We start from the raw sequence: 20,251 nt of genomic DNA, 5'->3' as shown, positions 1-20,251 counted from the left end.
TCTAAAATTAACCTATGAAAGTTTTTTTATAAAAAGAAAAAGAAAAAAAAATAGCAGCATTAAATAATAAACATACAAACATTTCGACAATAACAAGGCAATCTTGTTAGTATTTTCTTATGATCCTTATTAATTCAGTTTTAGGGCTTGCCCGTTTAGAGTGTTGAAAGGTGTTGGGAAATGTTTGTACCAACGGTTCCGAACGCCTCAAACAATCAAGGGTTGGGAGGTGTTTGGGACGAACCTAACCCTCCTCAACACCTCCCAACACCCTAAATGGGAGAGCTAAAAATAAATAAATAAAACAAAGAAGCTGAGTTTTACAAGATAAAAAGAAAACATTAATAAATAAGCATCTTGTCAAAAAGACACTAAATGATAAATAAATAAACCTTAGAAGTTAAAATTGCAATCGTGCAACAGCGCCGCGTTTCAGAGTTCCGTTCCGGTCGCAAACCCTAGAAGAGTAAACGGAGGTGAACTCTCCAACAGATGCCAAGTAAGTTGAAATTCTTACTCCTTTGTATCTTCCGTTTTCAATAACGATTGTTGATGCATCGCACACCACCAAGTGAGAAAACAAAGTTGAGTAGCTCATTTTATCAGTCGATTTGATCCGATATGTTTGCTCTGATTCGTAAGAGCTCATGTCCAATCTCAAATGGGATTAGGGTTTTGGTCAACCCAATTCCCCAATTGCGATTTCTTGAATTCTGCGCACCCAAATTTTCATCGGCAGCTGAAAAAGATGGATTGCAGCACTCATTTATAGTGTCATATCTCGTCAATTCGTGCTTCTTGACCTTGGAATCTGCTAAATCTCTGTCCAAGAAGGTACATTTTGAGACCCCTAAAAATCCAGACTCGGTCCTTAATCTCCTGAAAAAATATGGGTTCACCAGTGACGACATCGCTAAGATTGTCAGGGCTCGCCCAGAAGTCCTGACATATGATGCCAAGAAGACCCTTTTGCCTAAAATTGAGTTTTTCCTTTCGAAACATATTTCAAGTTCTGATCTTGCAATGGTTTTTGTTAGAGGCCCAACTCTCTTCTGTTTGAGCTTAGAGAAGGTTATCATACCTTGTTATGATTTCCTCAAGAGTGTACTTGTGAATGATAAGAGGGTCTTCTCTTCTTTGAAGCGCTCCCCACGACTTGCTTCGTCTAATGTGGATAAAATTTTGGCTCCAAATGTGTCAGTAATGAGAAATATTGGGTTGCCACAGTCTTCCATCTCAAAGTTGCTATCCCACAGCCCCAATGTATTCGTCCAAAAACCTGAAAAGTTTGACAAAGTTATTAGAAAGGTTCTAAGCATGGGATTGAACCCTTTAAGCACTTCATTTTGCGATGCTATTGAAATAATTCTTCAATTGAGTGAATCAACATGGGAACACAAGATGAAGTTATATAGGAGTTGGGGTTGGTCTGATGACGATATTTGGGCTGCTTTTAAGAAGAAACCAAGAGTGATGGCTTTCTCTGATAATAAAATATCAAAGACAATGCATTTCTTAGTGAACATTATGGGTTGGCAGTCTTCTAATGTTGCCAAGTCTTCATATGTTTTATACTACAGTTTGGAGAAGAGGATCATTCCTAGGTGTTCGGTACTTAAATTTCTGGCACTGAAGGGCTTGATAGGTGAAGATGCCTCCCGTATTCCTTACATTTTCCAATTAGTTGAGGAACAGTTCTTGGACAAGTATGTGACTAAATATGAAAAACAGGTTCCACAAATACTAAGTGTCTATCAAGGAAAAGTTTGTCCTCAAGAATTGGGTTTAAGATATGAGGAAGTGTATTTTTGAGATACTATCCATGCATACTTTGCGATTAAATATCAGGAGCAGCAGCCAGCAGGTTCTTCATTCCTGGATTGTAAGCATCTTCAAGCAGATGTGGCTCTTTGGGAATTCACTTTTGTTGTAGAACATTTCTGTGCTAGGCATTTGCAACTTTGAGCATGCCAATTTTGTTCAGTGTAGGAAATCCAGTTTTATTGTATGAAGGTGGTGGTTAACATTAAGCACCAATGCTTCCCTGACCTCGACTCCTCGAGTAGGTATTTATATATAGTGTTATACCATTGTCATCTTTCTACTGCAACTACTCTTGCAGTTCATGTTTTCTTTTGCTGATTTGATCAAATGAGGTGATTCTTTTCTTTTTGTCTTCGGGTTTACGTTTCTGTAACAATGGCCATGACATAGGGCTGATAATTCGTGTTTTTGGAGGTGATGTGAACTTGTAAAAGTAAAATTGCTTCCAAGCATGTTTTCTGTGTTATTGAACTCAGACTCCACTTATGGATAATTTTTTTGCCAAACAATGTTGTTTTATTATTTTTGAAAATAGTTCTAAAAAGGTGCTCCCAAACATTCAATAATGAAGAGCCTGAGTGTTTTTGTTTCCTCCATTTGTTGAGATTTTGACAGCAGTATTCACATTTTCCTACTGTACAGTATTTTCCTGGTATACATCAAGGAAGATACTTCCTGATGGTGCATAGATTTCACATGAATGATGAAACAGCAACACTTCATATGTGCTTATTGCCCATTTAAGATGTGATACTCCTATTCTTGACTTTCATCACATTTGTGCTTTTGACTTTTTTCCACATATTTGAAGATTGTTTTAAATGTTATACCATGTAAGCTTTTATATGATATTTGGTAAGAAAATTTATGCTTTTGATATTCGATATGGGTCTAAATTTGAGCAATTTTTTATCCGATGACAAGGTTAATTAGATCAAATTTCACCACATGGCCACATGAATGTTGTTACTCACTGTGAGAATCAAGGCTCAAGAATCTTCCGAGTTTATACAGTTTGGCTAGAGAGATTTATCACTAAACTAAAACCCAAATGATTCTTACTTCAGTTCAGTAAAATGTGGTCTTAAAAATCCGATGTCATAGGTTCAAATCCTAGAGAGCTCCATTCCGTTCTTGTTTTGTAGAAACCTAAAATTTGTGTGACAAGAAGAGATACAAAAACACTAAAATCCAAGTTCATGTAAATTCAATGAAACATCAATAAAAAAGGAAAAGAAAAGGAATTCAGCTTTAAAAAATAAAAATCATAAAAATAAAATATTACAATCGTGATACGCGTCAGCGTTTCTTCTCAGTTTTCGTCTTCTGCGGAAACCCTAGAGCTATGAGGAATGAACTCTCCGGCTGAGCCTGATAATCGTACCAAGTAAGTTATAGCTGCACAGAATATCCTTATAGTTCTTTCATTTCTAAATTGTATTCAGTGACTACTGTCTGCGCATCACACTTTAGCACGGTGAGGATCAAATCGATTTAATCGGAAATGTCAGCTTTGATTTGTAAGAGATGGGCATCGAGGGTCATGATTTCGGTGAATTCAAATACCCATTTGAGATTTTTTCAGTTTTATGCACTCAAAACTTCGTCAACAGCTAAAAAAGATGAATTGGCACACTCATTTAGAGTGAATTATCTCGTTAATTCGTGCTTCTTGTCCTTAGAATCTGCTAAATCTGTGGCCGAAAAGTTACGTTTTTTAACTCCTGAAAGGCCGGACGCGGTCTTAGATCTTTTCAAAAGTCATGGGTTTACAAATGAACAAATCTCCAGAGTTATTAGGCTTCGCCCAAAAGTGCTGCAGTACGATGCCAAGAAGACTCTTTCGCCAAAACTTGAGTTTTTCCGTTCAAAGCAGGTTTCAAGCTCCGATGTTGCAATGACTGTTGCTGGAGTGCCAACTTTCCTCTGTAGTAGCTTAGAGAATTATATCGTTCCTTGTTATGATTTCCTCAAGAGTATACTTGTGAAGGATCAGAGGGTCTTCACTTTATTGAAGCGCTCCCGTAGCCGATTGTCTTTGTTCAATTTGGAGAAGATTTTGGGTCCAAATGTGTCACTAATGAGAAAAATTGGGTTGCCAGAGTCCTCCATCTCCCTACTGCTATATCGTAGCCCCAATTTATTGAGCCAAAAACCTGACAAGTTGGATAAACTTATTACAAAGGTTCTAAATTTGGGGTTTAACCCTTCACAAGCACCATTTGTCGATGCCCTTGAAATGATTAATCAACTGAAAGAATCAACATGGGAGCGAAAGATGGAGGTATATAGGAGCTGGGGTTGGTCAGACGATGAGATTTGGGCTGCTTTTAGGAAGTCCCCAAGGTTGATGTCTTACTCTGATAATAAAATATCTAATGCGATGGATTTCTTTTTGAAAAAGATGGGTTGGAAGACTTCTGCTATTGCCAAGTCTCCAAGTGTTTTTCATTACAGTTTGGAGAAGAGGATCATTCCTAGGTGCTTGTTGGTTAAAATTCTGCTACAAAAAGGCTTGGTAGGAGAAGCCGACTTTTATATCCCTACCATTTTAGCACTAGGTCGAAAACAGTTCCTGGACAAATTTGTGATTAAACATCAAGAACAGATTCCTCTACTCATGACCATCTTTCTAGGAGAAGTTGATCTTCAAGAATTATGTTCTAAACATGAGGAAATGTTTCAAATATCAGGAGCAGGTTCCCCACTCACCGACTAATTAGCATCTTTGAGTGGACAGGGCTCTTCACAAACTCAGTTTTGTTGTAGGATGTATCTGTGCAGGGTGCTAGCTGACATTGAGCATTCCTTTTTTCTTTGGTGCATCAATTGGTGGCCGTTAAATTGATCCCTGACACTTTATTGAACTTTTGAAGGTATAAACACAAGCGTTATTGTGGCAGCCTACTGCTTGTGCTGTTACTTTTGATCACATAGTTTGTCTTCTATTTCAGGATGCTGATGGCACTAAACAAGGAGCGAGGACTCTGTTTCATAGGTCATGTAGATCAAGATATTGATGGCTTAATGATTTTTCATTGTAAACAGCGTTTTGTTACCAACCCTCTTTTACTGTCACGGGATTTCTTACAAGTTCCAAATTATGGAGGTGTTGTGATGTTTCTTTGGGTGGTATCAGGGGTTGCACTATCTTTAGACTAAACAAACCTTGAACCTGACATCAAGGCTAAGTTGAGTCTGCTTTTCGGGTAAATACTTTGTGATGATTTGGTTTGATTGCTCCGCACAAGCGAAGACTTGGAGAAATTTTTGAACGGTTTTTATAAATTTTCTGCCATTTTGAGGAGTAACCGAATTTTCTTTCTAGAGAAGTGAGGATCTTTGTAGTTTGTATATATGACTTGGGTCAGTTCCTGATAGATAGATTAGATGGAACTGTTTTGACTTGCAGGTGTAATCGTATGAGATGTAAAGATGCTTGACAAAAGAGTTGAATGAAAGTATGGTTCTTTCTATTTCAACTTGGAAGCCAATGCTCATAATTGAAATTCTGCTTCATTGTGTGATTTCAAATCTCTGTTCAATGACATTGTGTTTTATTGTATGGGATTGCAAGCTGGATTGTGCTTGAACAGAACCAAATGCAAACACAGGTGCAAAGTTTATAGCTGGACTTTCCAAGGCAGTGGTTCATTTTTGCAACTTTCAGCCGTTCAAAACTTACAACAGCTACTCTTTACAACCTATAATTGTGTATAAATTGAGATCCATCAGTTTTACTGAGACTTGCCCTGCAATGAGGATTCTCCATTTCTCTACTCCGCAATGATCATAGAAAACAAGTGTATCTATTGGAACAGATATGATAACAATGACTTCCCACTTACTACAAGGAGGGGAAAAAAAAACTGAGTGTCCATTGTCTTTCCTTTTTTGAAAAACATATATATGAATATAATTACAAAAACGTATGAACTCGTGAAGTAATGAGTTTGATTCTTAGTGAGAGAAATACTCTTATAGCTAAGAGATGGGTTTTCCCCCAACTTATTATGCCGTCATGTGGAAAATTGTTGTGCGTGCAATTGCGTACCTTAGTTTTCACGCAAGACATTGCTTAAAATCTCCAAAAGTCTTGTCTCATACATGCCGTGTTAAACTTGTCTGTTCCAAAAGTCTTGTCTCATACATGTCGTGTTAAACTTCTCTCTTCCAGAAGTCTTGTCTCATACATGTCGTGTTAAACTTGTCCGTCAACATTACGTGATGCTATTTTTAACAAAACATTCATAATTTGGTGAACTAACCATACAGGAACTTATGCTTCTATATTGCCAAATAAACCTCATAGTAAGTTGGGGGAAAACCCATCTCTTAGCTATAAGAGTATTTCTCTCATTGAGAATCAAGCTCATTACTTCACGAGTTCATACATTTTTGTAATTATATTCATATATATGTTTTTAAAAAAAGGAAAGACAATGGGCACTCTATTTTTTTTTCCTCCTTGGTAGTAAGTGGAAAGCCATTGTTGTCATATCCATTTTCCTGTTGAGTGTATTTCTCAAGATCTCGTGGGCTTTGGGCCCACTTTCGTGGTGGGGTTGAGAGTTTTATTTCACCTTCATAGACTATTGCTCAGTGGTATATATCGTTAGTGTAGTTCACATGAATGATTTGCCAATTGATTACTCATCAGATCGTACACAAACCATTCACTTTGTATATACAACTTAACATGATTTTTCACAGCCGAGAAAGTAAAAAAAAATTTACAATAAAAAATTGATGATGTAAATTTAATGAACGACGTCGTTTAGTTGTGGTTAGTTGACTGACTGTGTTCCATTTGGTATCCGGGTCCGCCGCACTCAGAGATTGATAGTCGACGAGAACCCCGAAAAACATTTGAACGGATCGGTGTAAAGGTACCGTCGTTGGATAGGCCCAAATCGCCAGTGGACGTTGGCGGAGATCTCGAATACTTCTAAAGGTGAGTTCGTTCTGTGCTTCATCCATTCTGTCTCGCTATGTTCAGTTTTCAATGGACGAAAAGATATTTGCAATTACTAGTAGTTCCATTAAGAGATTCGACTACCCATTTGAGATTGTTGCACAGCCGTGAACCTCTTACTATCATGAAATCTTTTTCATCGATGATTAATGAGGCCTCAATAGCGGGTCAGGAAGAAAAAGAACTGCCATTTACAGTGTCTTATCTCGTAAATTCATTTGGGTTTTCCTCAGATACTGCCGTGTCCTTGTCTAATAGGGTCAATTTTGAAACAACTGAAAAACCGGATGCTGTCCTTGAATTCCTCAGAGACCAAGGATTCACCATTGCCCAAATCTCCAGATTCGTCAAGCTAAGCCCTAGACTGCTTGTAGCTAATCCCAAGAAGACCCTTTTACCCAAAATTGAGTTTTTTCGGTCTGTGGGGATTTTAGGAGATGATCTTGTGGATGTGACCTGGAGGATCATGTGGCTTAGCCTGAAGAATCAAATCATCCCCACTTATAAATTCTTGAAGAACTTTCTTAAAGATGATGAAAAGGTTCTTATTGTGTTGAAGCGGGCAGCCTTCTTGCACAATTTTCCAAAGTTGATCGCCCCAAATATCTCCCGTTTACAGCAACTTGGAGTACCCCAATCCTCTATCTCGGTAATGCTTACCCGTAACCCCACCGTGCTGCGCCAAAAGGCTGAGAGGTTTGATGAATGCATCAAGATGATTACTGAAATGGGATTTGACCCTTTGCAGATTAAATTTGTTGTCGCACTTCGAGTAGTTTCTACACTGAGGCGGGAATTGTGGGAACACAGATTGAAAGTTTATAGGGAGTGGGGCTGGTCTGAAAGTGAGATCTTGTTGGCTTTTAGACTGCATCCCCTTTTTATGACTTTGTCTGAGGTGAATATCACAAGAAAATTGGATTTTCTTGTAAACAAATTGGGTTGGGCATCGGCAGCTGTTGCTAAAGCTTCGTATGTTTTAACTTATAATATGGAGAAGAGGATGATTCCCAGGTGTTCAGTAATTCAGGCATTGATTTTCAAAAGGTTAGTAAACGAAGAACTTGCCTTGTCAAGTATTTTATGTATCACTGACAAGACCTTTCTGGATAAGTTTGTGAATAGATGCCAAGAGCATGCGCCGTTACTGTTTGATATCTTTCAAGGGAAAGTGAAAATCTTTGAGACCGGATTTGGATTTGAAGGAATATCGGAGGTTAAACCATTTTAGCACGAGGCTCATTGGTTCCTCGACAATGGTGTTCAATTCATCCCAGCTAATTCAAGATCCTAGATTTGTTGACATATGACATATTTACTTGCTCCAAGTCTTTATCAAGGCTTTGTTATGAGTACATCTCTAAGTTTGTTTTGACTTTCTCTTATTGGTTTAGACATCTAGATGTACATGAAGGTGATGGCCTGACAATGCCATTGTTGCTTCAGTTAACTCTCTAAAGCTTTCTCTGAATATTGTCGCAGCTTCACCAGTGTCTCTAAGGTTCAAGATACCAATCATACTCGTAACATTGTCTTTAATATGAGTAGTCGTGCTTGCCCATTTTTGCCTTGTCTTCTCTGTTTAGAATTCTAAATTCTAAATTTATTAATTGATGGTTTAAATTGATGGAGTTGTACATGAAGGTGACGAGGACCAAGGTGCTGATGAAGCCGCTGTTGCTCCAGTTAAGGCCTTCTGGGATTATTATGGCAATTTCACTGGTGACTGGTGTTGCATTACACTCGGTCGTTGAAATTCTAAGAGGTCGTGGACTCACCAACGCCCAAACATAGCTACTCTTAGTTGATGCAGGGTTTGGGTCATGGATAGTATTGCACTTTCTTCTCAACTATGAGCAGAGTTTTTCTGCAACCCACTTCCGTCGGCAACTGTTTCTTGCTTACTCTACATGGCTACTACTTGCCCTTCATGTGTGGTGATTGCAAGTTCCATTGTTATTGGTAGAATTTACATCTATTGAAGAAAATCAAGAAACTACAGGTAGAGTTGGCTTCATAGGTTGAGGAGCTGCCATGGAGGATAGAAAATAGTAATTGTGTACTTTCCTTGGAGGAAGAGAGTTCCATTTGTTTGTCAATGGAGTTTCTTATGTTTGGTAAAATTATTTTCAAGTAAAATTTATGACCTTGAATGCTGGACTAGTATGAAAAGATATACATATCCATTTTGTTTACTGTTTGCTTTTTTGATACTTGCCAAGATTTATTTTTGTTATGTTTCATTTTATGAAATATAGAATACAAGAGTATGACTTAAATCTATAGGTATAGATCAATTTTTTTTTTTTAAATATTGCAGAGAAATATGCTTCTCATTGGAATTGAACCTTGGGCATACATATGTCTAACTCAGTTGATTGTCAACTCTCGTCGGTTAGATCTATGTATTCGAATAGGTAGGATTATATAATACTATTGGATGAATGAATCAAACATTGTAACTATATATGACATAAATAAATTTGACTGCTTTTTCTTTTTATTTTCCATGGAAATGCACATGAAGGTTAGAGGGGGTAAAGTGGGCCGGCCTTGCGCGGCCCACAGTCAGGCCCTAAATGGGCGGGCCGATCCGTGAATCTCATATATTTTCCTTGATTAGCCTCTCAAAAGTCATAACACGTACTTACGAAAGAAGATAATTGAAATAAAAACGATGCCGTTTAGAGTTACCTGACATACCTTTTCGGCCTTTTGTTTTGTAAATGTTCGCGACTTCGTTCCGGAGCAAAGCGAGGGAGTGCCGTCGTTGGAAAATGCGAGGGGACGATACGCGTAAAAGCCTTTTGAACGTCTGTAAGGTATAGAATCGGAGAGGGTACCAGTGAATTTTCGTGAGCTGACAACGGTGAGTTCCTTCTTTGATTGCTCCGGTTATAGTCGTCTTCTGTTGTTCTGCATTGATTACTGTCGCTATGTTTGGGTATCGTTGTACCGGAAGATTACAATTAGTGCGATTTCCATTAGGAAATTTGAACGCCCAATTGAGATTGTTTGAAAAGTATGAAGCTTTTATCATCCCCAAATCGTATTCATCAAGTACTAACAAGACTCCGATAGCAGGAGTCCAGGAAGGGAAACAACTGCCATTTACAGTTTTTTACCTCGTGAATTCATTTGGGTTTTCCTTACAAACTGCTAAATCCTTGTCCAAGTGAGTCTATTTCGAAAATTCTGAAAGGCCAGATTCTGTCCTTCAATTTCTTAGAAATAATGGACTCACCGATACCCACATCTCAAAACTCGCCAGGTCATCCCCAGATGTGCTTTTAGCTGACACGGAGAAGAGTTTCTTGCCCAAACTTGAGTTTCTTAGGTCAGTAGGTGTTTCAGGAGGCGACCTGGCGGATGTGGTCTCTTTTGGCGGAAATATTTTGCAGCGTAGCCTGAATAAGAATATCATCCCCTATAATAATTTATTAAAGAAATTTCTTAAAGACGATGACAAGATTCTCCGTGTGTTGAAGCGTCGAACTTTTTTTTGGGGTAAGACTAAGTTGCTTGCTCCCAACATCTCACTCTTGCAAGAGCTTGGAGTTCCCGAATCGTCAATTATGATTCTGCTTACCCGTAGTCCCGGTGTGCTGCGTAGAAGTGCTGAAAATTTTAAAACAGATGTCGAAAAGCTTGTCAGAATGGGATTTGACCATCAAAGAACTAATTTTGTCTACGCACTTGCTAAAATTTCTTCAAAGTCTAGAGAGTCATGGGAACATAAATTGGATGTTTACATGAGGTTTGGTTGGTCTGAAGATGAGTTCCTTTCAGTTTTTAGAAGCTATCCTACATGTATGGATTATTCCAAGGAGAATATTACAAGAAAAATGGATTTTTTTGTGAACAAACTTGGTTTGGCTCCTGCAACTGTTGCTAAGACACCAAAATCTCTGGGTTGCAGTATGGATAAAAGGGTAATACCTAGGTTTTCAGTGATCAAAACTTTGTTTAATGAAGGTTTAATCATGGGAAAACCTGCTTTTTCAACTTTGTTAACTATTTCTGGTAAAAGTTTTCGGGATAGGTTTGTGGTTCCATACCAGGATCAGATGCCTCAGCTGCTTGATATCTTTCAAGGGAAAGTGAAAATCTCCGAAACAGTCTTTAAATCAGAAGGAAAATTCTTTGTTTAAACCTCTTTAGGACGGAGCATGTCAGTTTGTTCTCAACACTGATCAATTTATCCCTTCTAGTTTAAGATCGACTTTTACTTAATATGGGAAATCGACTTCCTCGGAATCTCTGTTCTGGCTCTGTTGTGAGTAGGTCTGTTTGCTCATTTCTACTTTTTGTTATTCTTTTAGACGAGTTGACGGAGAAGTATCAGAATGTGACTTTATTTCAATTTTGAGCTATTGCAGCTTTGGTCGAGTTTTTGATGAGATACCAGATCAGGTGTCACAACTGGTTTGATAATCTTTCATGCGAAATTGACAAATTTTGAATCAGAAATTGGCGATGAAGAATATCTGAGGCGAAAACCGATTAAACATGAAGCATGCCAATTTATCTGCAATGATAAAAAATTCCATCTCATTCTATGATTTTGGATGTCAGCCTTTTGGGTTTGTACCAAGCATGTAAATCTAGATGCTCAAACTTTCTGGCTTTCTACAAGGTTCTGCAGTGAGTAGTTCTTTTGTTCTCATTTTTAGTTTTCTTCTCTCATTTTTAGACATTTAAGTTTAGATGTATTAGCAACTTGAAGTTGAAGTGGATGGATATGCATCTGAAGATCATTACTTATGCTGTTCAAATCCATTATTTTGAGGGAAACAATGTCAATAGATAAAAGTATTAAGGTTCCCTGTTTGATGTGATTGAGTTATTTTCTTGTGATTTATCAACTATAGTCTTTTCTTCTGGAGAAACCAAAATCTAACATAAGAGGTATTGTTGGTGGTCTTCTCTATGATCTCAGTCTTCTTTTTTTTAAAAATACAAAGGGGAGGGGGAGGGGGAGGGGACCCGAACCCGAACCCGAACCCGAACCCGAACCCTATTGGATGGGTTGTCCCTTACATGCAAAGTCGTTGACAATCTACTACCAGCTCGTTTGTTATACAGTATTTCACTTGAATTATGGTTCCAAAATATTTGTTGATTCAAATATTTTTTATATCGAGTCATAATCAATGTATGACTGAGGATAAAGGATCGTACTTCTTGTGAAATGCATTTTCAATTTCTTTTCTTTGAAAATGCACATGACAGGTGAATCCATTGCTGCTCCTGTTACCTCTATTTTAATCACAAAGAAGAAAGCTTTCTGGGATGCAATTACCTTTTTTTTTTTTTTGTATATAACCTTACAAAGAGATTTTGTCCTAATAATTTCAAATGCCTGAAATGGTTAAGGGTTGGTCAACCCAACATCCCTAAACCCCTGAACACCTCAAACGAACAAGCCTTAAATTGTGATGGCGTCAGTGTGTGTTGGTGACTTCGTTCCGGAGCAAAGCGAGGGATTGTGATATGATCCTGAGGTTAGTTTAGGTAAAGTCTTTAGTTTAGTCGGTTAATGGTAGTTATTAGTCTTTTCTGGTGCAGAGCTGGCAGCCTGGCACATGTTTGTCTCATGGTCATTGGGTCTTATATTAGGAGGATAAGTCAGTTTGTAAAGTCAGTTTTTGATATTACGAATGAAATTGGAATTCTTTCTCTTTGCCATTTCCATCTTCTTATGCAAGGTTAAGGTTGAAGGGGTTTATCAGATTGCCATCGTTTGAGAATGCGAGGGGACGATACGCGTCAAAGCCTTTTGAACATCTGGAAGGTGTAGAATCGGAGAGGGTACCAGTGAATTCTCGTAAGCTGACAACGGTGAGTTCCTTCTTTGATTGCTCCGGTTATAGTCATCTTCTATTGTTCTCCTTCGATTTCTGTCGCAATGTTTGGGTATCATTGTAACAAAAGATTACAATTACTGCGATTTCCATTGGGAAATCTGAACGCCCATTTGAGATTGTTTGAAAAGCATGAAGCTTTTATCATCCCCAAATCGTATTCATCAAGTGCTATCAAGACTCCGATAGCAGAAGCCCGGGAAGAGAAACCACTGCCATTTACAGTTTCTTACCTCGTGAATTCATTTGGATTTTCCCTACAAACTGCTAAATTCTTGTCAAAGAGAGTGTATTTTGAAAATTCTGAAAGACCAGATTCTGTCCTTCAACTTCTCAGAAATAATGGACTCACCGACACTCACATCTCAAAACTCGTCAGGTCATTCCCAAATGTGCTTTTAGCTGACACGGAGAAGAGAATCTTGCCCAAACTTGAGTTTCTTAGGTCGGTAGGTGTTTCGGGAGGCGACCTAGTGGATGTGGTCTCTTTTGGTGGAAATTTTTTGCAGCGCAGCCTGGATAAGAATATCATCCCCTTTTATAATTTCTTAAAGAACTTTCTTAAAGACGATGACAAGATTCTCCGTGTGTTGAAGTGTGGAACTTTTTTTGGGCGTAAGACTATGTTGCTTGCTCCCAACATCTCACTCTTGCAACAGCTAGGAGTTCCCCAATCATCAATTATGTTGCTGCTTACCCGTAAGCCCAATGTGCTGTGTAGAAGTGCTGAAAATTTTAAAACAGAGGTCGAAAAGCTTGTCAGAATGGGATTTGACCATGAAAGAACTAATTTTGTCTACGCACTTGCTACAATTTCTTTAATGTCTAGAGAGTCATGGGAGCATAAATTGAATGTTTACAAGAGGTTTGGTTGGTCTGAAGATGAGTTCCTTTCAGCTTTTAGAAGCTATCCTACATGTATGGATTATTCCAAGGAGAATATTACAAGAAAAATGGATTTTTTTGTGAACAAACTTGGTTTGGCCCCTGCAGCTGTTGCTAAAACACCAACATTCCTGGGTTTCAGTATGGATAAGAGGGTAATCTCTAGGTGTTCAGTGATCAAAACTTTGTTTAATGAAGGGTTAATCATGGAAAAGCCTGCTTTGTCAACTTTGTTAGGTATTTCTGATAAAAGATTTCGGGATAGATTTGTGGTTGCATACCAGGAGCAGATGCCTCAGCTGCTTGATATCTTTCAAGGGAAAGTGAAAATCTCCGAAACAGTCTTTAAATCAGAAGGAAAATCTTAGTTTAAACCTCTTTAGGACGACAGAGCATTTCTGTTTCTTCTCAACGCTGATCAATTTATCCCTTCTAAGATCTCAGTGCGAATGACATTTACTTAATATGGGAAATCGACTTCCCTGGAATCTCTATTCTGGCTCTGTTGTGAGTAGGTCTGTTTGCTCATTTCTACTTTATGTTATTCTTTTAGACGAGTTGACGGAGATGTATCAGAATGTGACTTCATTTAAACTTTGAGCTTCCTGAGACTGATTGCAAAACTTCATTTCAATTTTGAGCTATCCCATCTTTGTTCAGGTTTTTGATGAGAAACCCAGATCAGGTGCCACAACTGGTTTGATAATCTTCAATGGAAATAGACAAATTTTGAATCAGACTTTGGCGATGAAGAATATCTGAGGCGATTAAACTGGAAGCATGTCAATTTCTTTGCAAAGCTAAACAATTTCATCTCACTCTATGATTTTGGATTGCAGCTTGTTGGGTTTGTACCAAGCATGTAAATCTAATTGCTCTAACTTTCTGGCTTCCTGCATGGTTCTGCAGTGAGTAGTTCTTTTGTTCTCATTTTTAGTTTTCTTCTCTCATTTTAAACGTTTAAGTTCATATGTATTAGCAACTTTAAGTGAAGTTGATGGATATGCAAATGAAGATTATTACGAGGAAAAATGTACCGATTGCTATATCAGACCTTTTGATTATCAATCATTATTTATGCTGTTCAAAAGTATTTTTGTAAAATTTTTCTTTGTTTTGAGGGAAACAATCTCAATAGATAAAAGGATTAAGGTTCCCTGTTTGATGTGTTTGAGCTATTTTCTTCTTGTAATTAATCAACTACAGCCTTTTCCTCTGAAGAAACCAAGATTTAACATGAGAGGTACTGTTAATCAAAACAAAAGAAAAACGACGTCGTATTCACTTCGCTGTAGTTTGAGTTGTCTTTCGCGAATCCATGAATTTTGGATTCCTTCTCTTTCGTTCTGGAGCAAAGCAGTCGCTACCATCGCTGGAGTATGCGAGTAGACGGGAACCGTAAAAGCCTTTTTATATTGTAGACTGATAATGGTGAAGTGGATCCGTCGATTTGGAGAACCCAACGGTGGACTGTGGAATCCGAGAACCGACCGGTGAATTGTCGTAAGCTAATAACGGTGAGTGAGTTCGTTCTCTCATCTCTGGTAGCTTCAATTGTAATCTCTCGTTATGTTTGGGTACAACTGGACCAAAAGATTGCAATTAGTGTTATTTCCGTTGGGAAGATTGAATTGCCATTTGAGATTGTTGGAAAAGCATGAATCTTTTGTAATCCCCAAATCGTTTTCATCGAGTAATAAGAAGGCATCAATAGCAGCCCCGGAAGGGAATCCACTGCCATTTACAGTGTCTTACCTCGTAAATTCCTGCGGGTTCTCCTTAGATACTGCTAAATCCTTGTCCAAGAAGGTCTGTTTTGAAAACCCTAAACGGCCGGATTCTGTTCTTGATTTTCTCAGAAACAATGGATTCACCAATACACAAATCTCAAAACTCATCAGGTCGATCCCCAGTGTGCTTTTAACTGACACAGAGAAGAAACTCTTGCCCAAACTTGAGTTTTTTAGGTCGGTCGGTATTTCAGGAAGCGACCTTGCGGATGTCTTCTCTGCAGGCGGGAATTTCTTGGCCTGCAGCCTGAAGAATCATATCATACCCACTTATAATTTCTTGAAGAAGTTGCTTAAAGATGATGATAAGGTTGTTGGTGCCTTAAAGCGTGCTGGGTACATACGCCATTCTGCTAACTTAATAGCTCCCAATATCTTACTGTTGCAACAACTTGGAGTAGCCCAATCCTCAATTGCAATGCTACTTAATTTCCATTCGTGTGTACTGTGCATAAGAACTGACAAGTTTGATAGAAGCGTCAAGAAGGTTGTCGAAATGGGATTTGACCCTTTGGACATTAGATTTGCCACCGCACTTGCTGCAATTCTTGGGATGACCAGTGAGTCATGGGAACATAAGTTGAATGTTTACAAGAGGTGGGGTTGGACTGAAGATGAGTTTCATGCAGCTTTTAGACACAATCCTTCAATTATGAATTTGTCCCAGGAGAACATTACAAGAAAAATGGATCTTTTTGTGAACAAGTTGGGTTTGGGACCTGCTACTGTCGCTAAAGGATCATTAGCACTGTGTTTTAGTATGGAGAAGAGGATCATTCCTAGATTTTCAGTGATCAAAACTTTGCTAATTGAAGGGTTAATCAAGAAAAAACCTGCTTTGACAAGTATTTTAGCTATCACTGATAAATGCTTTATGGATAGGTTTGTGATTGCATACCAGGAGCAGGTGCCGCAACTGCTTGATATTTTTCAAGGGAAAGTGAAACTTCTCGAACTGGACTTTAAAGCTGAAGGAATATCTGAGGTTAAACTTTTGTCGAATGAAGAATGTCAAGTGTCTTATCAGTAATAATCCATTCTATCCATGCTAATTGAAGATCTTGGTGTCTTTGACCTCGACTGGATATGGAAAATCAACTTCCTTGGAATCTCTATCATGCCTTTGTTGTGGTTTTTAGCAGCTTTGTTTGCTCATTTTTGAATTTCTCGTATTTTTATAGATTCAGTTTCTTAGCTTCCTGGTACAAATTGCCACTTCATTTCATTTATGAATCATCTCCATCTCTGGGCAGCTCTTTGATCAAATTCTCAGATTAGGTGCAGCAACTATTTTACTATCTTTCAAGGTAAAGTGATTTTTTTTTTTTTTGATGAGAGCTTTCTTAGTAGGTTTGTGATTACATACCAGGAACAGGTCTCACAACCTTTTGAATCTTGCTGAATCCGAGGTTAAACCAATGTTATGAAGCATCTCAGTGTCTTCTCCATACTAATTCAAGATCTTGACATGTACTGCTGTGGGAAATCTATTTCCTGAAAATCTTCATCCTGGCTTTGCTGTGATTGTTAAGTAGTCTTGTTTGTTTATTTTTCCGCTCTCATTGTTTTAAATGTATGCATGGCTTAGTCTGATAGAGATGTATAGGAAGGTGAGAACGACCTTGGTGACTGTTTATTTAGATACTGATCTATTAGATGAGAACACAGGCTACTCATAGTTGATGCATGGGCTGGGTAATGGATATTATTGTGTCGGATTCATGAACACAAGGGTAGAATCACGTCATGGTGTTTCCGGCGACCCCTGAGTTGACCGCCGCGACGGCGCTTAGCCTTGCGTCCAGGCTGGTGTAAAAGACTGCAGCCGTGGGCTTCATGAGGGTGAGTCACCTGGTTTCACAGTCATGCAACTCGGAGACCTGAAAAAGAAGAACAAGATCGGGCCTGTACTTGGGTTGATATTGGGCTCTTTGGGCGGGCCACGTGCAAACGTGAAGTTAGGTTAGTTAGTGGGCCTTCCAATCCGGAGCAAAGAGTTCCTTCGTTCGTGAATGCTAGCCGACGAATAGCATAGATGCCGCTTGAACGTTTGGAAGGTATGGAATCGGGATGACAGACCGACCAGTGAATCGTCCTATGCAGATAACGGTGAGTTTGTTTGTTCTTTGATAGCTCCAAATCCAATTACAGTATTCTGTGGTGCGATTGCTGCACCCATATCTGTCGTTATGTTTGGGTATCGTTGGACAAAAAGATTACAAACTTCCATTAAGAGATTTGAATACCCATCTGATATTGCTTGAAAAGCATGAAGCTTTTATAATCCCCAAATCGTTTTCAACTCATAAGACGACTTCGATGGCAGGCCAGGAAGAGAAACAACTGCCATTTACAGTGTCTTACCTCGTAAATTCGTGTGGGTTTTCCTTAGAAACCGCTAGATCCTTATCCAATAAAGTATATTTTGTAAACCCTAAAAGGCCGGATTCTGTCCTTCAACTTCTAAGAAACAATGGATTCACCAATACCCAAATCTCAAAACTCATCCGGTCGATCCCCCGAGTGCTTGTAGCTGACGCAGAGAAGAACCTCTTGCCCAAATTTGAGTTTTTCAAGTCGGTGGGTATTTCAGGTAGCGACCTTGCACATGTGGTCTCTTCAGGCAGTTGTTTCGTGACCTGCAGCCCGAATAAGTGCATCATTCCCTTTCTTAATTTCTTGAAGAACTTTCTTAAAAGACGATGACAAGATTCTCCCCGTGTTAAAGCGTTCTCGTGAGATCCACCGTTATGCTAAATTAATATGTCTAAATATCTTAGACTTGCAACAACATGGAGTATCCCATTCCTCAATTGTACTGCTACTTACTTGTAATCCCTGTGTGCTGTGCAGAAATGCTAAAAAGTTTGATACTTCGGTCAAGAAGTTAGTCGAATTCGGATTTGACCCTTCAAAAACGGGCTTTGTTGTTGCGCTTGTATCATTTTTCACGATGACCAATGAATCATGGGAACGTAAAATGAACCTTTGCAGAAGGTGGGGTTGGTCTGAAAATGAGTTCCGTTTAGCTTTTAGACAGAATCCACTGTTCATGACATTGTCCAAGGATAATATCACTAGAAAAATGGATCTTTTTGTTAACAAGATGGGTTTGGCGCCTGCAACTGTCGCTAGACAACCATCAGTACTGTGTTATAGTATGGGGAAGAGGATCATTCCTAGGTGGTCCGTGATAAAAACTTTGCTTAATGAAGGGTTAATCAAGGAAAAACCTTCCATGTCAAGTGCTTTTGGTATTTCTGATAAACTCTTTCTGGATAGGTTTGTGATTGCACACCAGGAGCAGGTGCCGCAACTGCTTGATATGTTTCAAGGGAAGTGAAACTTTTCGAATCTGAAGGGATATCTGGGGGGTTAAACCTTTTTAGAATGTAGAAAGTAAGTGTCTTCTCAACAGCAATCCATTTTATCGATGCTAATTTAAGATCTGAGTCCCATTGACCTTTGCTGAATATGGGAAATTGACTTCCTCAGAATCTCTTGCTCTGTTTTGACTCGTGAGCAGTTTTGTTTGCTCATTTTGAATTTCTATAATTCTTGTAGACGTCCAACTCTTTTAAATGTATGTAGGGCGGAAACTATGGATGTATACGAAGGTGATGACCCATTCTTTTATGATAATATTGTTTTTTTAGTTACTCTTTGTGCCTTCCAGTTACAAATTGCAGCATCTCATTCTCAACTATGAATCACCTTATCTTGAGGTAGGTTTATGATTAGATTCATAATCAGGTGCAACAACTGTTTGCTTGTCTTCTATGGAAGGTCAGCGAATTTTTTTTTGGCATTTTGCTTAAAGCTTTCTGGATAGGTTTGTGGTTAGATACCAGGAGCAGGTGCCACAACTGTTTGATATCTTTGCAGGGCAAGTGAAACTTTTCGAATATTGCTATCTGAAGGAATATCTGAGGCTTAACCATTGTTCGCGCTTATTGTTCACCTTAAGCGCGTCATACCTGTTGATGGAGCTGTATAAGAAAGTTGATGATTACCAAGGTCTTGATGATGTTGTTCATCTTTAGTTACTGTTTTATTGAATGAAGACCAAGGTACCGACACTGCCATTGTTTCTCAGCTTTTCTGGCATTGTACTTGCAACTGATTTCAATTTTCGATCGTCCCATTTCTGCTTCCATTGTTGGAAGATTTCTTTGCCTCCCTCTGTATCATTGCTTCCTGTAGACTACTACTCTTCATGTATATGACTATTAAATGTGAGTATCATGCAGGTCAATTTCTTGATGCTAGAACACGAGTCTGCTGCATTCTTTTCTTCGTTGGTCTTTTTGGAAGAAAGTGTGTATATGCAATTAAGTAAAAGTTAGGGGTGCAAAAAGGAATATTGGAAACTTAATGTAGAAACTAGAAGGAAAGATATTCCTTTTGGAAGAATATATGGGGAGGTTCTATTTTGGATTGGCAAGGAAGTGGCACTCTCCTCATGTGTTGTATTCAACTCCCATCAAGAATAAGCCCCACTTTTGTCTCTTGTTGTGGGACCTTCATCTTCACTTATTGAGTTTAATAGTTGATGATAAAGATTGTTGTTTGTTGATTTTGTTGTCATCATATGACAAGGTTAGGCAAATTCCTAATCTTCTTTGTATTTTATTACGATATCTTATATGGGTTTAAATTCAGATTGTCAAGTCCGTGTTCATATAAATTTCTCACCCGATGACATAATAAATTAGGACAAAACTCAGCATAAGGTCAATTAACAACTATCTTATTATTCTTATCTATACATCACTATTCCAACTTCGAACTTTTTGTGACCAAATTTAATAAAAAAAAAAAAAATATATGGACTCCTCCCTATGAAGTGAAATTACTCCAATCATCGATGCCCATTCAATTGGTACTTCTAAGCACAAGGACTATATGGTAAA

At 38.5% G+C, this 20,251-nt stretch overlaps 6 protein-coding genes and 1 pseudogene across 8 annotated transcripts; all 7 read left to right on the top strand.

The window, feature by feature from the left end:
- Nucleotides 1-621: 621 nt before the first annotated feature.
- On the top strand, nt 622-1,812 carry LOC119982660. Its single transcript, XM_038826143.1, has one exon. It carries the CDS (start codon nt 622-624, stop codon nt 1,810-1,812), a length of 1,191 nt encoding a protein of 396 aa, XP_038682071.1.
- Nucleotides 1,813-3,082: 1,270 nt separating this feature from the next.
- On the top strand, nt 3,083-5,336 carry LOC119981745 (transcription termination factor MTERF2, chloroplastic-like). Its single transcript, XM_038824859.1, has 2 exons — nt 3,083-4,700; nt 4,779-5,336. The coding sequence occupies exon 1, from the start codon at nt 3,329-3,331 to the stop codon at nt 4,541-4,543; it is 1,215 nt and encodes a 404-aa protein (XP_038680787.1). The 5' UTR covers nt 3,083-3,328; the 3' UTR covers nt 4,544-4,700; nt 4,779-5,336.
- Nucleotides 5,337-6,506: 1,170 nt separating this feature from the next.
- Nucleotides 6,507-9,007, top strand: LOC119982968 (transcription termination factor MTERF15, mitochondrial-like). Of its 2 annotated transcripts, none has more exons than XM_038826590.1 (2): nt 6,507-7,846; nt 8,444-9,007. In XM_038826590.1, the coding sequence occupies exons 1-2, from the start codon at nt 6,816-6,818 to the stop codon at nt 8,445-8,447; spliced, it is 1,035 nt and encodes a 344-aa protein (XP_038682518.1). In that variant the 5' UTR covers nt 6,507-6,815; the 3' UTR covers nt 8,448-9,007. The 2 variants fall into 2 exon arrangements, 1 of the variants encoding a protein (XP_038682518.1); XR_005464534.1 differs by having other exon boundaries at nt 6,511-8,300.
- A 444-nt stretch (nt 9,008-9,451) lies between these two features.
- LOC119982340 lies at nt 9,452-14,161 on the top strand. The gene is made up of 2 exons (XM_038825663.1): nt 9,452-9,668; nt 11,179-14,161. The coding sequence occupies exon 2, from the start codon at nt 12,708-12,710 to the stop codon at nt 13,914-13,916; it is 1,209 nt and encodes a 402-aa protein (XP_038681591.1). The 5' UTR covers nt 9,452-9,668; nt 11,179-12,707; the 3' UTR covers nt 13,917-14,161.
- LOC119982658 (transcription termination factor MTERF8, chloroplastic-like) lies at nt 9,526-10,950 on the top strand. Its single transcript, XM_038826141.1, has 3 exons — nt 9,526-9,616; nt 9,701-9,974; nt 10,029-10,950. Exons 1-3 carry the CDS (start codon nt 9,526-9,528, stop codon nt 10,948-10,950), a joined length of 1,287 nt encoding a protein of 428 aa, XP_038682069.1.
- A 622-nt stretch (nt 14,162-14,783) lies between the features above and the next one.
- On the top strand, nt 14,784-19,914 carry LOC119982339. Of its 2 annotated transcripts, none has more exons than XM_038825662.1 (4): nt 14,784-17,447; nt 19,068-19,124; nt 19,224-19,355; nt 19,589-19,914. In XM_038825662.1, exon 1 carries the CDS (start codon nt 15,118-15,120, stop codon nt 16,366-16,368), a length of 1,251 nt encoding a protein of 416 aa, XP_038681590.1. In that variant the 5' UTR covers nt 14,784-15,117; the 3' UTR covers nt 16,369-17,447; nt 19,068-19,124; nt 19,224-19,355; nt 19,589-19,914. The 2 variants fall into 2 exon arrangements, with proteins under 2 accessions (XP_038681590.1, XP_038681589.1); XM_038825661.1 differs by having other exon boundaries at nt 19,224-19,408.
- On the top strand, nt 17,402-18,997 carry LOC119982341 (annotated as a pseudogene).
- Nucleotides 19,915-20,251: the final 337 nt, after the last annotated feature.

This window comes from Tripterygium wilfordii, chromosome 17, assembly GCF_013401445.1.
Source record: "Tripterygium wilfordii isolate XIE 37 chromosome 17, ASM1340144v1, whole genome shotgun sequence".
Classification (NCBI taxonomy): domain Eukaryota; kingdom Viridiplantae; phylum Streptophyta; class Magnoliopsida; order Celastrales; family Celastraceae; genus Tripterygium; species Tripterygium wilfordii.
This window is presented reverse-complemented; position numbering and strand designations above follow the sequence as displayed.

Excerpts from the sequence above, each read along its gene's own strand:
- LOC119982658 (XM_038826141.1), top strand. The coding sequence starts at position 9,526 with ATGTTCGCGACTTCGTTCCGGAGCAAAGCGAGGGAGTGCCGTCGTTGG. Across the intron at positions 9,617-9,700 it reads TAAAAGCCTTTTGAACGTCT|TCGTCTTCTGTTGTTCTGCA; the intron begins GTAAGGTATAGA and ends CTCCGGTTATAG. Across the intron at positions 9,975-10,028 it reads ACTGCTAAATCCTTGTCCAA|AAATAATGGACTCACCGATA; the intron begins GTGAGTCTATTT and ends TCAATTTCTTAG.
- LOC119981745 (XM_038824859.1), top strand. The coding sequence starts at position 3,329 with ATGTCAGCTTTGATTTGTAAGAGATGGGCATCGAGGGTCATGATTTCG.
- LOC119982340 (XM_038825663.1), top strand. The coding sequence starts at position 12,708 with ATGTTTGGGTATCATTGTAACAAAAGATTACAATTACTGCGATTTCCA.
- LOC119982660 (XM_038826143.1), top strand. The coding sequence starts at position 622 with ATGTTTGCTCTGATTCGTAAGAGCTCATGTCCAATCTCAAATGGGATT.
- LOC119982968 (XM_038826590.1), top strand. The coding sequence starts at position 6,816 with ATGTTCAGTTTTCAATGGACGAAAAGATATTTGCAATTACTAGTAGTT.
- LOC119982339 (XM_038825662.1), top strand. The coding sequence starts at position 15,118 with ATGTTTGGGTACAACTGGACCAAAAGATTGCAATTAGTGTTATTTCCG.